At 46.9% G+C, this 25822-nt stretch overlaps 2 protein-coding genes across 2 annotated transcripts in view; one reads left to right on the plus strand and one right to left on the minus strand.

The window, feature by feature from the left end:
- The window catches only part of LOC136590970 (zinc finger protein 436-like), a 137092-nt gene that overhangs the window by 68714 nt on the left and 42556 nt on the right, over window positions 1-25822 (minus strand). The gene's annotated exons all lie outside the window — the stretch shown is intronic.
- Window positions 1527-18824, plus strand: LOC136591032 (zinc finger protein 420-like). The gene is made up of 2 exons (XM_066588467.1): window positions 1527-1563; window positions 16569-18824. The coding sequence occupies exon 2, from the start codon at window positions 16580-16582 to the stop codon at window positions 18167-18169; it is 1590 nt and encodes a 529-aa protein (XP_066444564.1). The 5' UTR covers window positions 1527-1563; window positions 16569-16579; the 3' UTR covers window positions 18170-18824.

Raw genomic sequence — 25822 nt, forward strand, 5'->3', positions numbered from 1 at the left:
TGTCCCCCCCTATTGCCTTCCCATAGACGGTAAGCTCTTGTGTCCCCCTATTTCCTCCCCATAGACTGTAAGCTCTTGTGTCCCCCCCCCCATTCCCTCCTCATAGACTGTAAACTCTTGTGTCTCCCTAGTTCCACCTCATAGACTATAAGCTCTTGTGTCCCCCTATTTCCACCTCATAGACTGTAAGCTCTTGTGTCCCCCTATTTCCACCTCATAGACTGTAAGCTCTTGTGTCCCCCTAGTTCCTCCTCATAGACTGTAAGCTCGTGGCCCCCCCCCTAGTTCCTCTTCATAGACTGTAAGCTCTCGTGTCCCCCCTATTTCGTCCTCATAGACTGTAAGCTCTTGTGTCCCCCCTATTTCCTCCTCATAGACTGTAAGCTCTCGTGTCCCCCCTATTTCCTCCTCATAGACTGTAAGCTCTCGTGTCCCCCCTATTTCCTCCTCATAGACTGTAAGCTCTTGTGCCCCCCCCTAGTTCCTCCTCATAGACTGTAAGCTCTCGTGTCCCCCCTATTTCCTCATAGACTGTAAGCTCTTGTGTCCCCCTATTTCCTCCTCATAGACTGTAAGCTCTTGTGCCCCCCCCTAGTTCCTCCTCATAGACTGTAAGCTCTTGTGCCCCCCCTAGTTCCTCCTCATAGACTGTAAGCTCTTGTGTCCCCCCCAGTTCCTCCTCATAGACTGTAAGCTCTTGTGCCCCCCCCTAGTTCCTCCTCATAGACTGTAAGCTCTTGTGCCCCCCCCTAGTTCCTCCTCATAGACTGTAAGCTCTTGTGCCCCCCCCTAGTTCCTCCTCATAGACTGTAAGCTCTTGTATCCCCCTAGTTCCTCCTCATAGACTGTAAGCTCTTGTGCCCCCCCCTAGTTCCTCCTCATAGACTGTAAGCTCTTGTGCCCCCCCTAGTTCCTCCTCAAAGACTGTAAGCTCTTGTGTCCCCCTATTACCTCCCCATAGACTGTAAGCTCTTGTGTCCCCCTAGTTCCTCCTCATAGACTGTAAGCTCTTGTGTCCCCCTATTCCCTCCTCATAGACTGTAAGCTCTTGTGTCCCCCTATTCCCTCCTCATAGACTGTAAGCTCTTGTGTCCCCCTATTCCCTCCTCATAGACTGTAAGCTCTTGTGTCCCCCTATTCCCTCCCCATAGACTGTAAGCTCTTGTGTCCCCCCTATTTCCTCATAGACTGTAAGCTCTTGTGCCCCCCTATTCCCCCCCATAGACTGTAAGCTCTTGTGTCCCCCTATTCCCTCCTCATAGACTGTAAGCTCTTGTGTCCCTGTCTCCCTATAGCTGTATGTTGTCGGCTCAGGTTCTGTCATGTTTGCAGCAGATGGAGACTATAATGATATAACATCCGTCCACCATTCAGCCGTCATAAATACCCTCCATCACCGGCAGTACTGAGCGGACAGGCGGACTGTGAGGTAACTGCTACAGTGTATGGGCTACTAGGAGGTCCGATGACGTATGAGTCACGTGACCGGAAAGGGGAGGGGCTTGTTAACGACACTCAGTACTATGGAAGGAAGAGAAGAGGAAGCTGCCGCGGTGGAGCAAGGTAATGAGGTGCTGATGAAGAGGGAGCAGAGTGTGAGGAAGGTAATGAGGAGCTGATGGAGAGGAGGGAGCAGAGTGTGAGGAAGGTAATGAGGAGGAGGAGGAGGAGAGGGAGCAGAGTGTGAGGAAGGGAATGAGGAGGAGGAGGGGGAGCAGAGTGTGAGGAAGGTAATGAGGAGGAGGAGGGGGAGCAGAGTGTGAGGAAGGTAATGAGGAGGAGGAGGAGGAGAGGGAGCAGAGTGTGAGGAAGGTAATGAGGAGGAGGAGGAGAGGGAGCAGAGTGTGAGGAAGGTAATGAGGAGGACGAGGAGGAGAGGGAGCAGAGTGTGAGGAAGGTAATGAGGAGGAGGAGGAGGAGGAGAGGGAGCAGAGTGTGAGGAAGGTAATGAGGAGGAGGAGGAGGAGAGGGAGCAGAGTGTGAGGAAGGTAATGAGGAGGAGGAGGAGGAGAGGGAGCAGAGTGTGAGGAAGGTAATGAGGAGGAGGAGGAGGAGAGGGAGCAGAGTGTGAGGAAGGTAATGAGGAGGAGGAGGAGGAGAGGGAGCAGAGTGTGAGGAAGGTAATGAGGAGGAGGAGGAGGAGAGGGAGCAGAGTGTGAGGAAGGTAATGAGGAGGAGGAGGAGAGGGAGCAGAGTGTGAGGAAGGTAATGAGGAGGAGGAGGAGGAGAGGGAGCAGAGTGTGAGGAAGGTAATGAGGAGGAGAGGGAGCAGAGTGTGAGGAAGGTAATGAGGAGGACGAGGAGGAGAGGGAGCAGAGTGTGAGGAAGGTAATGAGGAGGAGAGGGAGCAGAGTGTGAGGAAGGTAATGAGGAGGAGGAGGAGGAGAGGGAGCAGAGTGTGAGGAAGGTAATGAGGAGGAGGAGGAGAGGGAGCAGAGTGTGAGGAAGGTAATGAGGAGGACGAGGAGGAGAGGGAGCAGAGTGTGAGGAAGGTAATGAGGAGGAGAGGGAGCAGAGTGTGAGGAAGGGAACGAGGAGGAGAGGGAGCAGAGTGTGAGGAAGGTAATGAGGAGGAGGAGGAGGAGAGGGAGCAGAGTGTGAGGAAGGTGATGATGAGGAGGAGGAGGAGGAGAGGGAGCAGAGTGTGAGGAAGGTGATGATGAGGAGGAGGAGAGGGAGCAGAGTGTGAGGAAGGTAATGAGGAGGAGGAGAGGGAGCAGAGTGTGAGGAAGGTGAGGAGGAGGAGAGGGAGCAGAGTGTGAGGAAGGTAATGAGGAGGAGGAGGAGGAGAGGGAGCAGAGTGTGAGGAAGGTGAGGAGGAGAGGGAGCAGAGTGTGAGGAAGGTGAGGAGGAGGAGGAGGAGAGGGAGCAGAGTGTGAGGAAGGTGATGAGGAGGAGGAGGAGAGGGAGCAGAGTGTGAGGAAGGTGATGAGGAGGAGGAGAGGGAGCAGAGTGTGAGGAAGGTGATGATGAGGAGGAGGAGAGGGAGCAGAGTGTGAGGAAGGTAATGAGGAGGAGGAGAGGGAGCAGAGTGTGAGGAAGGTAATGAGGAGGAGGAGGAGGAGAGGGAGCAGAGTGTGAGGAAGGTAATGAGGAGGAGGAGGAGAGGGAGCAGAGTGTGAGGAAGGTAATGAGGAGGAGGAGGAGAGGGAGCAGAGTGTGAGGAAGGTAATGAGGAGGAGGAGGAGGAGTAGAGAGAGCAGAGTGTGAGGAAGGTAATGAGGAGGAGGAGAGGGAGCAGAGTGTGAGGAAGGTAATGAGGCGGAGGAGAGGGAGCAGAGTGTGAGGAAGGTAATGAGGAGGAGGAGAGGGAGCAGAGTGTGAGGAAGGTGATGAGGAGGAGGAGGAGAGGGAGCAGATTGTGAGGAAGGTAATGAGGAGATGGAGAGGGAGCAGAGTGTGAGGAAGGTGATGATGAGGAGGAGGAGAGGGAGCAGAGTGTGAGGAAGGTAATGAGGAGATGGAGAGGGAGCAGAGTGTGAGGAAGGTAATGAGGAGGAGGAGAGGGAGCAGAGTGTGAGGGAGGTAATGAGGAGGAGAGGGAGCAGAGTGTGAGTAAGGTGAGGAGGAGGAGGAGAGGGAGCAGAGTGTGAGGAAGGGAATGGGGAGGAGGAGGAGAGGGAGCAGAGTGTGAGGGAGGTAATCAGGAGGAGAGGGAGCAGATTGTGAGGAAGGTAATGAGGAGGAGGAGAGGGAGCAGAGTGTGAGGAGGAGAGGGAGCAGAGTGTGAGGAAGGTAATGAGGAGGAGGAGAGGGAGCAGAGTGTGAGGAAGATAATGAGGAGGAGGAGAGGGAGCAGTGTGTGAGGAAGGGAATGAGGAGATGGAGGAGAGGGAGCAGAGTGTGAGGAAGGAAATGAGGAGATGGAGGAGAGGGAGCAGAGTGTGAGGAAGGTAATGAGGAGGAGGAGAGGGAGCAGAGTGTGAGGAAGGTAATGAGGAGGAGGAGGAGAGGGAGCAGAGTGTGAGGAAGGTGAGGAGGAGGAGAGGGAGCAGAGTGTGAGGAAGGTGAGGAGGAGGAGAGGGAGCAGAGTGTGAGGAAGGTAATGAGGAGGAGAGGGAGCAGAGTGTGAGGAAGGTAATGAGGAGGAGAGGGAGCAGAGTGTGAGGAAGGTAATGAGGAGGAGAGGGAGCAGAGTGTGAGGAAGGTAATGAGGAGGAGAGGGAGCAGAGTGTGAGGAAGGTAATGAGGAGGAGGAGAGGGAGCAGAGAGTGAGGAAGGTAATGAGGAGGAGAGGGAGCAGAGTGAGGAAGGTAATAAGGAGGAGATGGAGCAGAGTGAGGAAGGTAATGAGGAGGAGGAGGAGGAGGAATTGGAGCAGAGTGTGAGGAGGAGAGGGAGCAGAGTGTGAGGAAGGTAATAAGGAGGAGAGGGAGCAGAGTGTGAGGAAGGTGAGGAGGAGGAGAGGGAGCAGAGTGAGGAAGGTAATGAGGAGGAGGAGAGGGAGCAGAGTGAGGAAGGTAATAAGGAGGAGGAGGAGGAGGAGAGGGAGCAGAGTGTGAGGAGGAGGAGAGGGAGCAGAGTGTGAGGAAGAGGAGAGGGAGCAGAGTGTGAGGAAGGTAATGAGGAGGAGGAGGAGAGGGAGCAGAGTGTGAGGAAGAGGAGAGGGAGCAGAGTGTGAGGAAGGTAATGAGGAGGAGGAGGAGAGGGAGCAGAGTGTGAGGAAGGTAATGAGGAGGAGGAGAGGGAGCAGAGTGTGAGGAAGGTAATGAGGAGGAGGAGAGGGAGCAGAGTGTGAGGAAGGTAATGAGGAGGAGGAGAGGGAGCAGAGTGTGAGGAAGGTAATAAGGAGGAGGAGAGGGAGCAGAGTGTGAGGAAGGTGAGGAGGAGGAGAGGGAGCAGAGTGAGGAAGGTAATGAGGAGGAGAGGGAGCAGAGTGAGGAAGGTAATGAGGAGGAGAGGGAGCAGAGTGTGAGGAAGGTAATGAGGAGGAGGAGAGGGAGCATGGTGTGAGGAAGGGAATGAGGAGATGGAGCAGGGTGTGAGGAAGGGAATGAGGAGATGGAGCAGGGTGTGAGGAAGGGAATGAGAGGATGGAGGAGAGGGAGCAGGGTGTGAGGAAGGTAATGAGGAGATGGAGCAGAGTGTGAGGAAGGTAATGAGGAGGAGGAGGAGGAGAGGGAGCAGAGTGTGAGGAAGGTAATGAGGAGAGGGAGCAGGATGAGGAACATAGTGAGTAGTCAGAGGAGAGGGAGCAGAGTGTGAGGAAGGTAATAGGATGTGGCGTAGGACAAGAAGAAGCAGAGTGTGAGGAAGGGAGGTGGAGGATAAGAGGGAGCAGAGTTCGAGTATGATAGGAGGAGAGGAAACGGTGTAATGAAGATAATAAGGAGATGGAAGAGGACAGGGAGCAGAGTGTGAGGAAGGTAATGAGGAGGAGGAGAGGGAGCAGAGTGTGAGGAAGGTAATGAGGAGGAGGAGAGGGAGCAGAGTGTGAGGAAGGTAATGAGGAGGAGGAGAGGGAGCAGAGTGTGAGGAAGGTAATGAGGAGGAGGAGAGGGAGCAGAGTGTGAGGAAGGTAATGAGGAGGAGAGGGAGCAGAGTGTGAGGAAGGTAATGAGGAGGAGAGGGAGCAGTGTGAGGAAGGTAATGAGGAGGAGGAGAGGGAGCAGAGTGTGAGGAAGGTAATGAGGAGGAGGAGAGGGAGCAGAGTGTGAGGAAGGTAATGAGGAGGAGGAGAGGGAGCAGAGTGAGGAAGGTAATGAGGATAGGAAGCAGAGAGTGAGGAGGGTGCAGAGTGTGATAAAGGTAATGAGGAGGGGGGAGGAGAGGGAGCAGAATGTAAGGAAGTTAAGGAGGAGAGGGAGCAGAGTGTGAGAAAGGTAATTAGCTGAAGTAGATGAGGGAGCAGAGTGTGAGGAAGGTAATGAGGACTAGAGGGAGAAGAGTGTGAGGAAGGTAATGAGGATAGGGAGCAGAGTGTGAGGAAGCTAATGAGGAGAGGGAGCAGAGTGTGAGGAAGCTAATGAGGAGAGGGAGCAGAGTGTGAGGAAGCTAATGAGGAGAGGGAGCAGAGTGTGAGGAAGCTAATGAGGAGAGGGAGCAGAGTGTGAGGAAGCTAATGAGGAGAGGGAGCAGAGTGTGAGGAAGCTAATGAGGAGAGGGAGCAGAGTGTGAGGAAGCTAATGAGGAGAGGGAGCAGAGTGTGAGGAAGCTAATGAGGAGAGGGAGCAGAGTGTGAGGAAGCTAATGAGGAGAGGGAGCAGAGTGTGAGGAAGCTAATGAGGAGAGGGAGCAGAGTGTGAGGAAGCTAATGAGGAGAGGGAGCAGAGTGTGAGGAAGCTAATGAGGAGAGGGAGCAGAGTGTGAGGAAGCTAATGAGGAGAGGGAGCAGAGTGTGAGGAAGCTAATGAGGAGAGGGAGCAGAGTGTGAGGAAGCTAATGAGGAGAGGGAGCAGAGTGTGAGGAAGCTAATGAGGAGAGGGAGCAGAGTGTGAGGAAGCTAATGAGGAGAGGGAGCAGAGTGTGAGGAAGCTAATGAGGAGAGGGAGCAGAGTGTGAGGAAGCTAATGAGGAGAGGGAGCAGAGTGTGAGGAAGCTAATGAGGAGAGGGAGCAGAGTGTGAGGAAGCTAATGAGGAGAGGGAGCAGAGTGTGAGGAAGCTAATGAGGAGAGGGAGCAGAGTGTGAGGAAGCTAATGAGGAGAGGGAGCAGAGTGTGAGGAAGCTAATGAGGAGAGGGAGCAGAGTGTGAGGAAGCTAATGAGGAGAGGGAGCAGAGTGTGAGGAAGCTAATGAGGAGAGGGAGCAGAGTGTGAGGAAGCTAATGAGGAGAGGGAGCAGAGTGTGAGGAAGCTAATGAGGAGAGGGAGCAGAGTGTGAGGAAGCTAATGAGGAGAGGGAGCAGAGTGTGAGGAAGCTAATGAGGAGAGGGAGCAGAGTGTGAGGAAGCTAATGAGGAGAGGGAGCAGAGTGTGAGGAAGCTAATGAGGAGAGGGAGCAGAGTGTGAGGAAGCTAATGAGGAGAGGGAGCAGAGTGTGAGGAAGCTAATGAGGAGAGGGAGCAGAGTGTGAGGAAGCTAATGAGGAGAGGGAGCAGAGTGTGAGGAAGCTAATGAGGAGAGGGAGCAGAGTGTGAGGAAGCTAATGAGGAGAGGGAGCAGAGTGTGAGGAAGCTAATGAGGAGAGGGAGCAGAGTGTGCGGAAGCTAATGAGGAGAGGGAGCAGAGTGTGCGGAAGCTAATGAGGAGAGGGAGCAGAGTGTGCGGAAGGTAATGAGGAGAGGGAGCAGAGTGTGCGGAAGGTAATGAGGAGAGGGAGCAGAGTGTGCGGAAGGTAATGAGGAGAGGGAGCAGAGTGTGCGGAAGGTAATGAGGAGAGGGAGCAGAGTGTGAGGAAGGTAATGAGGAGAGGGAGCAGAGTGTGAGGAAGGTAATGAGGAGAGGGAGCAGAGTGTGAGGAAGGTAATGAGGAGAGGGAGCAGAGTGTGAGGAAGGTAATGAGGAGAGGGAGCAGAGTGTGAGGAAGGTAATGAGGAGAGGGAGCAGGGTGTGAGGAAGGTAATGAGAGGGAGCAGAGTGTGAGGAAGGTAATGAGAGGGAGCAGAGTGTGAGGAAGGTAATGAGGAGAGGGAGCAGGGTGTGAGGAAGGTAATGAGAGGGAGCAGAGTGTGAGGAAGGTAATGAGAGGGAGCAGAGTGTGAGGAAGGTAATGAGGAGAGGGAGCAGGGTGTGAGGAAGGTAATGAGGAGGAGGAGGAGGAGGAGGAGAGGGAGCAGAGTGTGAGGAAGGTAATGAGGAGGAGGAAAGGGAGCAGAGTGTGAGGAAGGTAATGAGGAGGAGGAGGAGAGGGAGCAGAGTGTGAGGAAGGTAATGAGGAGGAGGAGGAGAGGGAGCAGAGTGTGAGGAAGGTAATGAGGAGATGGAGGAGAGGGAGCAGGGTGTGAGGAAGGTAATGAGGAGATGGAGGAGAGGGAGCAGGGTGTGAGGAAGGTAATGAGGAGATGGAGCAGAGTGTGAGGAAGGGAATGAGGAGAAGGAGCAGGATGAGGAACATAGTGAGTAGTCAGAGGAGAGGGAGCAGAGTGTGAGGAAGGTAATAGGATGTGGCGTAGGACAAGAAGAAGCAGAGTGTGAGGAAGGGAGGTGGAGGATAAGAGGGAGCAGAATATGAGGATGATAGTGAGGAGAAGGGGGAGCAGAGTTCGAGTATGATAGGAGGAGAGGAAACAGTGTAATGAAGATAATAAGGAGATGGAAGAGGACAGGGAGCAGAGTATGAGGAAGGTAATGAGGAGGAGGAGAGGGAGCAGAGTGTGAGGAATGTAATGAGGAGGAGGAGAGGGAGCTGAGAGTGAGGAAGGTGATGAGGATAGGAAGCAGAGTGAGGAGGGTAACGAGAGGGAGCAGAGTGAGAGGAAGGTAATGAGGATAGGAAGCAGAGAGTGAGAAGGGTAATGAGAGGGAGCAGAGTGACTAAGGTAATGAGGAGGGTGGAGGAGAGGGAGCAGAATGTAAGGAAGTTAATGAGGGGAGGGAGCAGAGTGTGAGAAAGGTAATTGGCTGAAGTAGATGAGGGAGCAGAGTGTGAGGAAGCTAATGAGGAGTCGGAGGAGAGGCAGAGGGAGTAGAGTGTAAGGAAAGTAATGAGGAGAGGGAGCAGAGTGTGAGGAAAGTAATGATGACCATTCAGGGACTTTCTACAGTGACAGAAGAGGACAGCATGTAGTTATTTGTACGTTAGAATCCTAGAATGGTAGAATTGAAAGGGACTTCCGGGGTCATCGGGTCCAACTCCCTGCTTTATGCAGTATTCACTAATTCATCCCAGACAGATGTCTGTCCAGCCTCTAAAGACTTTCATTGAAGGAGAACTCACCACCTCCTGTGGCATCATGTTCCACTCATTGATCACCCTTAGGGCTCATGCCCACAAGTGAAGCGTGATACACCTGTGGATTTACGCCACAGGTGTACTGCGATTAAAAACAAAAAAGTGCCTGCTGGTGATTGCGGATTTCCACGGTCTCCATTATGCTATAGTAATGGAGACCGCCCGCAGAATAAATCCGTGGAGAATAAAACATGCTGCCATTTTTTTTTTTCACTGCGGAAATTTACGGAAGAATTCCGCATGTGAGCATTACCAGACAGAAAGCTATTAGGTGCAATAAGCTTTTATGCTAATAGCTGTGGAATTCAGGCGCTTTTTTCCACAGCGGGAAATGCATAGCAATTCTGTCCGTGGGCATCCACCCTCTGTTTAATATCTAATCTGTGTCTCCTCCCTTTCAGTTTCATCCCATTGCTTCTAGTCTTTCCTTGTACAGATGAGAATAGGGCTGATCCCTCTGCACTGTGACAGCCCTTCAGATATTTGTAGACAGCTATTAACCCCTTGAGTGGCGGGTTTCCTACCACCCTGTCGTGCCCACCAGGGCAGGTTTTTTAAAATGGTCTAATCATTGAATTTCAACTAATTTTGCAGTTGTGTCTCAAGAGCCATAACTTTTTCATTTTTCCATTGACATGGCCATATAAGGGCTTGTTTTTTGCGGGACAAGTTGTGATTTTTTTTAAACGGGGGAGGAAAAAAAGAAATGGGGGAAAAAAGAAAAAAAGGGGCCATGTCATTAAGGGGTTAAATAATGCATTAACTTCCTTCTCTGGGTCATTACGACTCATGGATACCACATGTGTGATTGTATTTTCGATTTTTTTTTACAAAGTAAAGGGAGACAAGTGTTTTTATAATTTTTTTAAAATAATTTTTTAACTTTTTTTTTTAAATTTTTTTTTTTTGTCCCTTTAGGGGACTTCCACAGGGACCCATCAGGACCCCTGATCACATTCCGGGGGTCCGATGGTGACAGCCGTTTACATGCTGCAGTGACAGCCCTTTACATGCTGCAGTCACATAGACTGCAGCATGTAAAGGGTTAACACAGCAGAGATCGGAGGTTTTCTCTGATCTCTGCTGTAAGAGCTAGTACCTAGCTGTCCTCTGACAGCTAACAACCAGCTCTCCCTGCCACAGAGACCATCGGCTTATGTTTTTTTTAAAGTGGGGTGCCCAGAACTGGACCCAATATTCCAGATGAGGCCTAACTAAGGAACAGTAGAGGAGGCAATGACCTCACGTGATCTAGACTCTATGCTTCTCTTAATACGTCCTAAAATGACTTGCAGGAATGCTGTCTTCCTATAGGTGGTGCTGCAGTGGTATTGTTCCATCCTTCTTATTTGCATATTTCCCAGAGTAAAATTTTATCTACCTTTTGGAAGATAAAGTTGTCAGCAAGAGCCGATAAGAATTTGTTAGACATTACTTTTTCCTGAGATTCCCAACAAATGTCTGGATGGGTAAAATCTCCCATGATCACTATGTTGGGCTTTTTTGAAAACGTGATCATCTGATGTAGAAGGAGTTCATCTATAATGTTACACCCACTTGGTGCATGAAAGCGCCGCGCCTCCGTGCGGATGCGAGATTGTGTCCTTTTAAAACCCACAAACACACATATAGTATTTGCACATACAAACTGCACCACTCCAGGCAAGATGGAAGGACCCCTGTCCCTTACTAATCAGGGAAACTGGGGAACCCCCGCCTAAAAGCGGGGTGATCGTCCCAATAAGGTCGGCCTCACTGTCTTCATCTGGGACCTAGCTATCCCTGATCAGGAACCTGGAGAGATGCACTAAACACATGCAGGACACGACACTAGACTGTTCACAGACACTGAACACAGAACAGGACTGCAAATAAAGTACATGTCTGGAATCCTGCACAGACATAACACATGTCACTGTTCACACCCACATACAGTGTAAGACATACCACATAGAGCACATGTCTGGCCACTTGCAGAGACATAACATCGGTCACTGTTCACATCAACATACCGGTTTGTGCATACAACATATAACAGTAACCCCACCCAGAGCTGCCATGCATACAGAGGGTAAACCTAGCCAGTCCAAGTGTCCTCACACAGGGGAATAAAGAGTCCGCCACCGTGCTGACATCACGAACAGTGCCAGGCATCACCCATCTGACACACACACAGGACATCAGACGTCTGGGGGCCGCACCTGCCCAGGGATAGGGAGAAACCTGTGGGTCACCTGCACCTGTGTGGTCGCCATACCACACACTACACAATGCATGCACCCCAGAGCGCAAGGAGGGGAGGGACAGCAGGTGTCCAGACCATCTTCAGGGGAGGAGAGAGGGACACTACAGACAAGCGTGCAACCACCCGCTCTGAGTGGGATTAACAGTGCGAGATTTGTGCACAATGCACAAATCTCGCACGTTTTTCTCGGCCGTGTGAAAGCAGCCTAATACTTAATGACTCGTTTGGAGTTATTGTGCTAAAACTTTGATACGATCATTTGGTAGGTATAACTAATTTTTTTTTTTTTTTATGTACTATGAATGGTGCACATAATTTAGGTTATTTTCATTTTTTCTTCTTTCTGCTAAACTGCATTTTATTGGCAGATTGGTATCTTATATCTGGATACTTGATGTCAATTTTGTAACATATTCATAGCTACCTCACTGTATACTCTTTGTCAAAAACAATCCAGCCTCTAGGAGTTGTTGTTTTTCAATACCCCCTCTACGCTGACGACACCCAGCTATATACCTCTTCCCATGACATCTCTGCACCTTTTCTCCAAAAATCACTGACCGTCTGTCCGCTGTCTCTAACACCATGTCCTCTCTCTACCTAAAACTAAACCTCTCTAAAACTGACCTGCTGGTATTTCCACCCTCCACTAACCGACCTCATCCTGACATCTCCATCTCAGTGTGTGGCGCCACCATAACTCCCAGCACGCCTGCTGCCTTAGGGTCATATTCGACTCCGATCTCTCATTTACCCCCTACATCCAATCTCTGGCCCGAACATGTCAGCTGCACCTCAAGAATATCGCAAAAATGCTTATTGTTGCTCTCATCCACTCTCGTTGCTGATCGGCCTCCCCTGCACCAGACTCTACCCTCTCCAATCCATCCTGAATGCGGCAGCCAGGCTCATCTTCCTGTCCAGCCGCTACTCGGACGCCTCTGCCCTGTGTCGGTCACTGCACTGGCTGCCCGTTAAATACAGAATTCAATTTAAACTCGCTACCTTCATCCACAAAGCCCTCCACAGCGCAGCGCCCCCCTATATTACCTCCCTCACCTCAATCCATCACCCAGCCCGGGCTCTCCACTCTGCTAACGAAACCAGACTGAGCGCCCCTCTTTATTCAAACTTTTCATTCCCACCTCCAAGACTTCTCCAGAGCAGCACCGGTCCTCTGGAACGCATTACCAAAGGATTCCCAGGCAATCCAGGACTCGCAGAACTTCAGGCGTGCTCTAAAAACGTACCTCTTCAGGGAGGCATACCGCATTCCCTAAACAAACCCCTCTACTCCGCCTAATAACATGCTTCGTGACCTACTGACTGCAATCCCTGCTAGCCACCATCAACTGCCCCTGCAGTCATACCGATTCTGCCGTCACACGGCTAAATGTCTGACCATTGTCTATGTGTATAGCATCCCTCACTCTCCACCTCGCCATACCGCGCACATCACCAACCCCTTACCTTCTGTATCATCCCATTACTTGTAGTATGTAAGCTCATTGGAGCAGGACCCGCACCCCTATTGTTTCCATCAGCTGATTACTATGTAACCGTGGTTCTGTAATGTTTATACTTTTGTCTTTCTGTAATCCCCCGTCTATGTAAGCGCTGCGGAATATGTTGGTGCTATACAAATAAAGATTATTATTTTGCTGCAAAAGTCGGTATGCAGTTCAACGGTCTTGTCACCGGAGGCCCTAAAAGTATTTCCATACTTGACCTATGAAAAGGCTCTCGGAGGCTCCTTGTGTGTAGTGACCTCTTCCGCTTGTGTAGAGCTTGTTAACCACTAGACGCCTCTCCGACGCAGAGAAGAGATTTTACCCCGTTACCAGAGTCTGAGAGGGACGCATTATTGGGATGTGAGAAGCTGGATGGTCGTATCGATGAATTGTCCCCTGTCGCGCTGTTCTGACCAGATTGTTAGGATGGGTGGGACTAGTGGATCTGTGAGGGCACACAAGGCGACCGGGCTCAGGATGCCCTCGACTGACCACCAGTAGAGAGGATCATCTGATTATCTGACAAGTACAAACATTTCCAACGGTTTTGTTTTGCACTTGGCTCAAGGACACTTGATCTCACGGCCCCCATTACGTGTACGGCCTTGGACACCCACCGTCGCCTCCATTTGCAATGGTGTTGTGAACGATGAAATTGGACACTACGGAGTGGAACAGTATTGTTTTTAGCCACTAATCCAGGTTTTCTTTGGGTGTATTTGTCTGGAGACCTTAGGGTCAACGTCTTAATCCGGCCTTTGCTGTGGAGTGGCACACTGCTCCCACTGCAGGTGTGATGGTCTGGGGGACCATCACATATGACAGTCGGTCACCGCGTATAATGGTTTGAGGGATATAGCAGCTCAGTGATATGTTTAGGACATCCTGCAGCCACATGTATTGCCTCTCGTGGCAGGGCTTCCAAGAAGCATTTTACAGCAGGATAATGCTCGGCCACACACACAAGGGTGTCACTAGAATGCCCCCACAGCATTGCCACACTGCCATGGTTTCCCAGATTTATTTTATGGCCAAAGAACATGCATGCGGACCATCTGTGATGCTAACTTCAACAACCTACGAGTTTGCACGATCTAAAGGCTCAGTTACAGCAAATGACACTGTTGACCAGCAACTCCTCCTCAGTATGCTCCATTGGCCTAAAGGATACTGCCCTCTCCTGGTTCTCTTCCTACCTATCTGACCGCTCTTTCAGTGTCTCCTTTGCTGGCTCTACCTCCCCTCCTCTTCCCCTTGCTGTTGGGGTCCCCCAGGGCTCTGTCCTCGGCCCCCTTCTTTTCTCTATCTACACAGCCCCTGTTGGACAAACCATCAGGAGATTTGGCCTCCAATACCACCCGTATGCTGATGACACCCAGCTATACACCTCTTCCCGTGACATCTCTGCACCTTTACTCCAAAACATCACTAACTGTCTGTCCGCTGTCTCTAACACCATGTCCTCTCTCTACCTAAAACTAAACCTCTCTAAAACTGACCTGCTGGTATTTCCACCCTCCACTAACCGACCTCCTCCTGACATCTCCATCTCAGTGTGTGGCGCCACCATAACTCCTAGACAACATGCCCGCTACCTTGGAGTCATATTTGACTCTGATCTCTCTTTTACCCCCTACATCCAATCTCTGGCCCGAACATGTCAGCTGCACCTCAAGAACATCGCAAGAATCCGCTCTTTTCTCACTGTGCACACGCTAAAAATGCATACTGTTGCCCTTATCCACTCCCGGCTCGATTATTGCAACTCGTTGCTGATCGGCCTCCCCTGCACCAGACTCTACCCTCTCCAATCCATCCTGAATGCGGCAGCCAGGCTCATCTTCCTGTCCAGCCGCTACTCAGACACCTCTGCCCTGTGTCGGTCACTGCACTGGCTGCCCGTTAAATACAGAATTCAATTTAAACTCGCCACCTTCATCCACAAAGCCCTCCACAGTGCAGCACCCCCCTATATTGCTTCCCTCATCTCAATCCATCAACCAGCCTGGGCTCTCCGCTCTGCTAACGAAACCAGATTGAGCGCCCCTTTAATTCGAACTTCTCATTCCCGCCTCCAAGACTTCTGCAGAGCAGCACCGGTCCTCTGGAACGCACTACCAAAGGCTACCCGAGCAATCCAGGATTCGCAGAACTTCAGGCGTGCTCTAAAAACGCACCTCTTCAGGGAGGCATACCGCATTCCCTAAACAAACCCCTCTGTACTCCGCCTGATAACATGCTCCCTGACCTACTGACTGCAATCCCTGCTAGCCATCATAAACCGCTCTTGCAGTCATACTGTCTCTGCCGTCACACGGTTAAATGTCTGACCATTGTCTATGTGTATATCACCCCTCACTCTCCACCTCGCCATACCATGCACATCTCCACCTCACCATACCGTGCACATCTCCAGCCCCTTTACCTTCTGTATCACCCCATTACTTGTAGTATGTAAGCTCGTTGGAGCAGGACCCGCACCCCTATTGTTTCCATCAATTGATTACTTTGTAACCGTGGTTCTGTAATGTTTGTACTTTTGTCTTTCTGTATCCCCTGTTTATGTAAGCGCTGCGGAATATGTTGGCGCTATACAAATAAAGTTTATTATTATTATTATGTGAAGTGATATGCAGGAGGATACCATACCGAACTTGTATGCCTCCATGCACGCCCGAGTCACATTTTGTGTCCGAGCCAGAGCAGCTCAACGAGGTCCTACAACCTCTATGCACACCAGTATCACATCTTGTATCCCAAGTAGAGGCGGCCTAACAGTGTACTAGAGCTTCCATGCCTGCGAATATCACATCTTGTATCCAAGCTAGAGGCGGCCAACAGGGTTGGAATATGGCTAAAAAGATGATGCAACATGGTAATAATAGTGTACAGAAATATAAATGATTAATATAGCTTTGAAGAGGTTTTACGAGACTAAAATATTGATGTCTTTTCCTTTCCAATATTCCAGCATTCATGCCTGTCCATATCACATCTTGTATCCAAGCTGGAAGTGGTTCAGCAGGGTACTAGAGCCTCCATGCCCCCCCCCCCCGTATCACATCTTGTATCTAAGCTAGAGGTGGTACAATAGGGTACTAGAGCCTTCATGCCCTCCAGTATCACATCTTGTATCCAAGCTAGAAGCAGTACAACAGGGTACTAGAGTCCCCATGCCCGCCCGTATCACATCTTGTATCCAAGCTAGAGGCAGTACAACAGGGTACTAGAGCCTCCATGCCCCCCGTATCACATCTTGTATCCAAGCTAGAGGCGTTACAACAGGGTACTAGAGCCTCCATGCCCCCCGTATCACCTTTTATCCAAGAAGTAATCATTTATATCAACGTTACAATCACACAGAGAAAGTTTTATATCATTCCGACAACTTCTTCTAAGGAAGGGATGAGTGTAGGGATGAGTGTATGTCCCAATATGATTTATTTATCTGCAGAGCTATCAGTTTTGCTTCTCTAAGTAACTGCTTCATAGATTATAGTGCGATAATACTACAGTGCAGATTGACAAGTATATTGTAACTAGGATGTATTATTGATTGCTTGCCTATTGGACTTCCGAGTATCCTCCTAGACCATGCTTTTGGTGGTCTTGACCTATTCTCTACACATTTAAACAATATACTATTGATGGACAGGTGATTCTTTTTAACTTTCCTCCAATATTAACTGTTGTCATTAGGGCCTACCAGAGTCTAACGGGGGGGGTTGGGGATTTTAGAGGCAACTATTAAATGTTAAATTTGACATTTTTGGTACATTTATACAGGATTCATTTTTCATTGATGTTCTATAACTTTTAGATACTTTCCTGTATCTTCTCACTCCTTGGTGTGCACGTAAGTGCCCTCTTCTGATTTGGTGATGATATTTGGTATAATTCTTGCTCGCTGAATGGATTTTTCACTAAGAAATTCTTAAAATGTAATTGCTTTGTTTAGAATTTTTTATTTTCTTTCTCCAGGTGAAGACGGTATGAGCGACTCCCGGGGACATCTCCTGTTGTCTGCCTGTTATGAAGTAGAAGAAAGGCAATCACAGATTGGCAAAAAAACTATTGGACATAAACTGGGAAAAACTCTTCAATGTTCTAAACGTGGGAAACCTTTTAAAACAAAATCTAATTTTTCCACACAAAAAATTCACAGAGTTGAAAGATTATTTTCATGTCCTGAATGTGGGAAATGTTTTACCCATAACTCAGCTGTCGTGGAACATCTGAGAATTCACACAGGAGAGAAACCATTTTCATGCCCTGAATGTGGGAAATGTTTTACCCAGAAATCCGCTGTTGTGGAACATCTGAGAATTCACACAGGAGAGAAGCCATTTTCATGCCCTGTATGCGGGGAATGGTTTACAAAGAAATCAGCTGTTGTGGAACATCAGAAAATTCACGCGGGAGAAGAATCTTTTTCATGTTCTGAATGTGCAGAATGGTTTACCAAGAAATCCGCTCTTGTGGAACATCAGAAAATTCACGCTGGAGAGAAGTCATTTTCATGTCCTGAATGCGGGGAGTATTTTACCCAGAAATCCGCTCTTGTGGAACATCAGAGAACTCACAAAGGAGAGAAGCCATTTACATGTCCTGAATGTGGGAAACGTTTTATCCAGAAATCCGCTCTTGTGGAACATCAGAAAATTCACACGGGAGAGAAGTCATTTTCATGTCCTGAATGTGGGGAGTGTTTTACCCAGAAATCAGCTGTTGCGGAACATCAAAGAATTCACACGGAAGAGAAGCCGTTTTCATGTTCTGAATGTGGGAAATGTTTTACCTATAAATCACAGCTTGTACGACATCAGAGAATTCACACAGGGGAGAAGCCATTTTTATGCTCTGAATGTGGGAGGAGTTTTAAGCTTAAGCAGCATCTTGAGAAACATCAGAGAATTCACACAGGAGAGAAGCCATTTTCATGTTCTGAATGTGGAAAATGTTTTCCCCATAAATCATATCTTGTGGAACATCAAAAAATTCACACAGGAGAAAAGACCTTTTCATGTCCTGAGTGCGGGAAATGTTTTACCCAGAAATCAAATCTTGTGACCCATCTAAGATTGCACACAGGAGAGAAGCCATTTTCATGTCATGAATGTGGGAAATGTTTTACCCAAAAATCACATCTTGTGGAACATCAGCGAATTCACACAGGGGAGAAGCCATTTTCATGTTTTGAATGTGGAAAATGGTTTACCTATAAATCACAGTTTTTGGTACATCAGAAAATTCACACAGCGGGGAAATCTTTTACCCAGAAATCACATCTTGAGAAAGATCAGAAAATTAACACAGGGAAGAAGCTATTTTCATGTTGTGAATGTGGAAAATGGTTTAAAACTCAATCACAACTTACTAGACATCAGAGAATTCACACAGGGGAGAAGCCATTTTCATGTCCTGAATGTGAAAAATGTTTTAACCAGAAAACACATCTTGTGGAACATCAGAGAATTCACAAGGCGGACAAACAGTTTTCATGCTCCAAATGCGGGAAGTGTTTTACCCATAAATCAAATCTTGTTAAACATCAGAGAATTCACACAGGAAAGAAGTCCTAATGTTCATGCTGCTGGAAGTGTGGCCAGCATGGAGCTCCATTGTAGCCTTCTGATGTTGATACAGAAAACCACTACTGCTTAACAAAGAGAGATGCTTGGTCTGATCGCAGTGATGGCTTCTTGTGTTAATAACTTGAATTGGGCCATAAAGAAAATACAGATACTGATATGTGGGGCTGCAGAATGAATTTCCCTTTGTATATCTGTATTTTTAGTGTTCGTCATACAAGTTATATTTATGGGCAAGATTTTTTCTTACGTGATGTTTTTAAATACATGTTGAATGCTCTGAATTTCAGCAGTTCTATAGAGTGGATGAGGAAATGTATAATTCTAACAAGTTTTTGGTAAAGAGGATACGGCACGGCAATGATAGTGGGCAGAAATACAAATTACAAATATAGGTTTTTACGAGACTAACATATTGATAAGCTGTCCTCGTGATAGCTCATCACTGTTCGATCAGTGGGGGACCACTGCTCAGAAGTCCTAATTTCTCACATGGCCTAAGAGAAGCTCCGTCCCATTTTTTTATTTAGAAAATTTTATACTGAAACTAAAAACTGAGGAAAGAATCCGGGAGTCGCCACTTAGAGACGTTGTAAAATAAGATGTAGTGACACGTTATACACAGGCAATAAAGGAAATCATGCTTAAGCAGTACCGTTCGTGTCTTTGTGGTTCCTTCTAAATAAGACATTCACAATAGCTGCAGACATACAGAGCAAAGAGTACTAACAGTTAAACGTCCGTTCACTTCCAAAAATGTCATTTGTCTGCCAATATTATACATTTATAAATCACATCACTGTGAAAAGCAGAAATACCATTAAAAGGGTTGCCTGGTTAATGGACAACCCCTTTTCAATAATAAACAGACACTTACCCCTCCGGATGCTGGGATCCAGCGTCTGCTGCGGTCCCAGGTTTTGTAGCGACAGGTGATGACACAGGAAATCAAAGGCTACAGCATCACATCGTGCATCTCGTCGCATCATGACTCTGAGGATGTGAGCGCCATGCCAAGAGAACAGTAGGGTTTCAATAAAAAAGCTATGCGCTCATGAAGATAGCAGACAAGTCAAGCGGAGTGTATACGATATCCGTCCTGTAAAGGACGGAAAATAAAATAAAATAGAAAGGCACTTACTCAAAAGGAGGGGGGTGTATGAAACAAGAAGCCCCCTCCTCTAAGTGCTGACTCCTCTAGGTCCTCTTAGTCGCCGATGGAATTTGCAGGAAGCAAGTCGATTTGTTCGGTTTTATTTGTCTAAAAACAAATTTACAAGAAGGCAACGCGTTTCGGTGCAGCATGCACCTTTCTCAAGCCTATGCATACATAAATATAAAACATACATTTACTCACATTTATAGATCTCTGTGTAACACTTTCGATTTGTGTGTGGCTCCATTTTCTGGGTGGGGTTATGTGGTTCTAGAGGGAGGAGACTGTGGTGATGGGTCCGTATGTGTCACATGTTCAATATGGTGACGTGGCCGCATTCACCGGATGTGCTACGTGGCACTGTGTGTTTTACTTTCGCTTCGGTAGTTGCGTGGTAACGCTGCTCAAGCGTGCCACGTCATCACGGAAAGTGGTTGGTCACATGACCTGATGACGCGATCGCGCTGTCAGTGCGTGCCGCGACATCCTGGGAAAGCCGGTGGATTAGTGATGCGGTCACGTCGGACATACGTACCGCCTGTACTGTGAGTCACATGATCCTGAGTTAGAGTCTAAGCTTCTTATGTTGCTATGGAGAGCGGTCACGTGACTGTTCGGTGTAATAGAATGCTATTCTAGCATTCTCTGTCTCTATAGAGACTGTGCAGTATAATCGCTATAGAACGTGTAGCCGTTCTTAGTAGGGTAAGTGTGTATTTTTTGCACCGTAGCATAAAGTCCTCATATTTAAAAATACATATGCATTCTATTTTTTTTAAAAAGACAAACAGTAAGTTTTTCATGTTCTATAACATCCAATAAAAAATAGATACAAATGAATATAAATATATATTGATTAATAGGTTTTACATAAAAGAAACTTATTCATTGTTAAAAAAAAACATGTAATATCATCATATATGTTTTTTATATATATACCAAAGTATATCTTATGGCATGTATTACCTCTTGGATGGCGGGGAAGAGGTGTGTTTGATGTTTTTATGTATACACCAAGGTGTATCTTGTAGGCATATATAACTTTTTAGATGGTATATTAAATTAAATTGCAGAAAAAAATGTATTTACCACTATGTGTATTCAGAAGTTTTTTTCCAGTGCTTCGTTGAGCCCCTGGGAAAATAATGTCTGCATTTTAAATATCCAGTACATTTCTCTTCTTTTCAATAAAGAGAAGAGACCTGGTTTTATTGTTTCCACTGGGACAACTTTCAGTCCTGTGGGATCCATATTGTGTGTTAGTTTAAAATGACGGGAAACACTGTGTTTTTCAAAGCCTTTGATGATGTTATTTCTGTGTCTATTAATACGTATTCGGAGGGCATTAATCGTGCGACCAATGTATTTAAGGCCACATGGGCATTCAAGTAGGTAAATGACATAGTTTGTGCTACAGGTCATCAGAGATTTCAGTGTATGTTCTTTTCCGGATTGAGGTAGTGGGATTTCCTTCTTACCATTAATGATAGATGTGCAACATTTGCATCTTGCCAGTCCGCATTTGTATGCACCCTTAATGGGCTTCATGATGCTATTTCTTGTGGATGTTTCTTTGTTAATTTCTCGTTGTTTTGGTCGGGATGGGGCTATTAAGTCCTTTATTGTTTTGTTCTTACGAAAAATTATAAGTGGTCTATCGGTGATTGTTTTCTTGAGAAATGGATCTTCTTGTAAGATATTCCAGTTTTTTAGAAGTATGTTGCGTATATTCGTATGTTGTGTGTTATATTTCGTTATGAAGCCAGATTTGAACGAATCCGGGTTCTTTTTAGGTTCTTCTTTTTCTTCATCTTCCTTGTTTGTTGTTCTATTTATTTGTTCTGTCGTTGGTTCTGAAATGAGGGCTTTCTTGTAAGCTGTATCAATGAGGGGGGTGGGGTAGTTCTTCTCCTTGAAACGTTTTTTTAAAATTGTTGATTGGTCCTTGAAGTCTTCAATTTTAGTGCAATTTCTCCGTAATCTAATGAATTGCCCGTAAGGGATGTTGTTTTTCCAACCCTTCGCATGACACCTGTTGTATTTAAGATAACTGTTAGTATCTGTGGGTTTAAAAAAAGTTCTTGTATGTATTTTTTCGTCTTCTATATAGACTTCAATGTCCAAAAAGAATGCCTGGTTCTTACTGATCGTACTTGTAAACTTCAACCCCCATTCGTTGTGGTTCAATTCTTGTATAAATTTATTTAAGTCTTCCTCCTCACCGCCCCATATTAAGAAGATGTCATCGATAAAGCGTCGCTGGAATGGGAACCAGAATATTAATACCACTACCATGGGAAATGAGAATACCCAAAATAACATTAGGGTACCAAGGATAAGAGTACCTACGACCCATTTTCACTCTGACAATACAAATCAGAGGAGAACTATCCCCACTGAAGGAATAAGGAACAACCAAACCAACAACACCATCCATAGTCCTCAACCTCCCAAAACACCAGACCCCAATTACATTTTACCACAATTACTAGAAGAAACCCTACTGGGCGGCGCTACGGGATCAACCCCACCCTCTTTTTTAGGACGAGGGCATACACCATCACCGAGGGGCATGATCACTACATCAATAGAGATCCTAAAAGATCTAGATCGAATGAAGGAAAGCCTAAAAACAAAAGAACAAACAAACGAAAAAATTCACAAATCACTTTCTAACAAAAGACTCTCTGATGCCAGAAAACCAAAAAGATTTTATTCTTCGTGCAATCAAATTCATCCTGAATAACAATTATTTCACACACAACAATAAAATCTACAAACAAAGAAAGGGAACCGCGATGGGGACGAAATTTGCGCCAGCTTACGCAAATCTATTTATGGGAGCCTTTGAGGAGAAAATTCATGAATCTGAGATCCTATTCTATCGACGCTTTATCGATGACATCTTCTTAATATGGGGCGGTGAGGAGGAAGACTTAAATAAATTTATACAAGAATTGAACCACAACGAATGGGGGTTGAAGTTTACAAGTACGATCAGTAAGAACCAGGCATTCTTTTTGGACATTGAAGTCTATATAGAAGACGAAAAAATACATACAAGAACTTTTTTTAAACCCACAGATACTAACAGTTATCTTAAATACAACAGTTGTCATGCGAAGGGTTGGAAAAACAACATCCCTTACAGGCAATTCATTAGATTACGGAGAAATTGCACTAAAATTGAAGACTTCAAGGACCAATCAACAATTTTAAAAAAACGTTTCAAGGAGAAGAACTACCCCACCCCCCTCATTGATACAGCTTACAAGAAAGCCCTCATTTCAGAACCAACGACAGAACAAATAAATAGAACAACAAACAAGGAAGATGAAGAAAAAGAAGAACCTAAAAAGAACCCGGATTCGTTCAAATCTGGCTTCATAACGAAATATAACACACAACATACGAATATACGCAACATACTTCTAAAAAACTGGAATATCTTACAAGAAGATCCATTTCTCAAGAAAACAATCACCGATAGACCACTTATAATTTTTCGTAAGAACAAAACAATAAAGGACTTAATAGCCCCATCCCGACCAAAACAACGAGAAATTAACAAAGAAACATCCACAAGAAATAGCATCATGAAGCCCATTAAGGGTGCATACAAATGCGGACTGGCAAGATGCAAATGTTGCACATCTATCATTAATGGTAAGAAGGAAATCCCACTACCTCAATCCGGAAAAGAACATACACTGAAATCTCTGATGACCTGTAGCACAAACTATGTCATTTACCTACTTGAATGCCCATGTGGCCTTAAATACATTGGTCGCACGATTAATGCCCTCCGAATACGTATTAATAGACACAGAAATAACATCATCAAAGGCTTTGAAAAACACAGTGTTTCCCGTCATTTTAAACTAACACACAATATGGATCCCACAGGACTGAAAGTTGTCCCAGTGGAAACAATAAAACCAGGTCTCTTCTCTTTATTGAAAAGAAGAGAAATGTACTGGATATTTAAAATGCAGACATTATTTTCCCAGGGGCTCAACGAAGCACTGGAAAAAAACTTCTGAATACACATAGTGGTAAATACATTTTTTTCTGCAATTTAATTTAATATACCATCTAAAAAGTTATATATGCCTACAAGATACACCTTGGTGTATACATAAAAACATCAAACACACCTCTTCCCCGCCATCCAAGAGGTAATACATGCCATAAGATATACTTTGGTATATATATAAAAAACATATATGATGATATTACATGTTTTTTTTTAACAATGAATAAGTTTCTTTTATGTAAAACCTATTAATCAATATATATTTATATTCATTTGTATCTATTTTTTATTGGATGTTATAGAACATGAAAAACTTACTGTTTGTCTTTTTAAAAAAAATAGAATGCATATGTATTTTTAAATATGAGGACTTTATGCTACGGTGCAAAAAATACACACTTACCCTACTAAGAACGGCTACACGTTCTATAGCGATTATACTGCACAGTCTCTATAGAGACAGAGAATGCTAGAATAGCATTCTATTACACCGAACAGTCACGTGACCGCTCTCCATAGCAACATAAATAAATTTTTTATTGAAACCCTACTGTTTGTTTTTATTGGGGGTTCACTCTCCTGGTGAGAGTTCCCCCTTACTGTCATTGCAGCTCTCCTCCTTTACGGGGGATAGGAGAAAAAGCACATTTGGAGCCTGTTTAATATCCGTTGGCGCTGTCTGAACTATTGTGTATATATGCCAAGAGAACAGGTGGTGACGCTGCTCTCATTGTGTTCATCTGTCATTGGAATCTCCAGGACTGCTGTGTCAGCAGACGATTAAGTGTCCAGAAGGTCCTTTTGATAAGGGGTTGTCCACTAATTGGTCAACTTATTTATATCACAACTTTTATTAGTATTAAGTTAAAACCCAAACACTATAAATGTAACTTGGACATGAACATTCTGTAGCGTCTTACCAGCAAATGAACTGCGAAAAGCACTCGGAAATAGAGGACATAACTGAGAAACAGACATAAATGTTACACTAGTCACACTCACGAACTGGGGAAACCAGACCGAACAGCAGAACTGCGAAACAGACTTCATACTCGTGAACAGACATGAACCAACCTCTGACAAACGCTCAAAACGTGCACCAAGTATACCCTCATGTGTAACAGATGGAATAGATACAATACAAGATGTTTGTTCGTATTTTGGCCGAGATACTTGATCTCGCAAGACCACTTCCAGGTTCTCTATTGTCTCGCGGGTCTTTACACTAATGATACAACTAACTCCAGGAAACCTGACTACAATGTAGGGCGATCATGCCGAAAGGGACAACCTCATGCTGGAACCTATGGACCTACCTCATTCTAGATCATAAAGGACCAACAGCAAGACACAGTTCACACTATACGTACTGAACACTGCATAGACACCCAGGAACATGACACTGAACATACTGAACGCTGCACAGACACCTTATGTCCATCCACAGACACGCAGTAACACAACGCTGATCACACTGAATAAACAAGGGCACGGTCAGCAGCCTCTAGCAGAGGAGCAGATGTATAAATGAGCAGCAGACCTGGTGGATTGGCTCACTAGAGCAGTCCACACCCAGCCAGCTCAATCAACCACTACCTTTGGGGCTGTGCTTCTGAAAACCCATGTAGAATAACATCCCAGCAGCAAGCCCTAGCAATAAAACAATAGCATGAGTCTCAAATAGAAAGATCACTATATAAAATCAGTAGTGAACAAATAATCCAGGGTAGGAGCATTAAAGGGGTGGTCTCGCGAAATCAAATGGGTCTATACACTTCTGTATGGCCATATTAATGCACTTTGTAATATACATCGTGCATTAAATATGAGCCATACAGAAGTTATTCACTTACCTGCTCCGTTGCTGGCGTCCACGTCTCCATGGTTCCGTCTAATTTCGCTGGCGGCTTGCTTTTTTAGACGCGCTTGCGCAGTCCGGTCTTCTGCTCTGAGCACGAGCCGCTTCAGCGTGCTCGCCGCTACAGCTCTTCTGCACATGCGCAGACGAGCTGTAACTTCTCGGGAGCGCGCTGGAGCGGCCATTCTGCTACCATCCTCTCTTAGAGGAAGGTGCAGAAACTTGAGCCGCCCAGCAGTGCCGAGAAGCCGCCCAGCAGTGCCGAGAAGCCGCCCAGGTAAGTGATGGGTGACGGACTGACGGGGGTGACGAGTGACGGACTGCCGCTGTGGCCCCGGAGCCTGCCGCTGTGGCCCCGGAGCCTGCCGCTGTGGCCCCGGGGCCTACCGCTGGGGCCAGGGGCCTACCGCTGTGGCCCCGGAGCCTACCGCTGTGGCCCCGGGGCCTACCGCTGGGGCCAGGGGCCTACCGCTGGGCCCCGGGGCCTACCGCTGTGGCCCCGGGGCCTAGCGCTGGGGCCCCGGGGCCTAGCGCTGGGGCCCCGGGGCCTAGCGCAGGGGAGCCGGGGCCTAGCGCCGGTTACCTGCTGCCTGG

Source organism: Eleutherodactylus coqui, chromosome 1 (assembly GCF_035609145.1).
Source record: "Eleutherodactylus coqui strain aEleCoq1 chromosome 1, aEleCoq1.hap1, whole genome shotgun sequence".
NCBI classification, from domain to species: domain Eukaryota; kingdom Metazoa; phylum Chordata; class Amphibia; order Anura; family Eleutherodactylidae; genus Eleutherodactylus; species Eleutherodactylus coqui.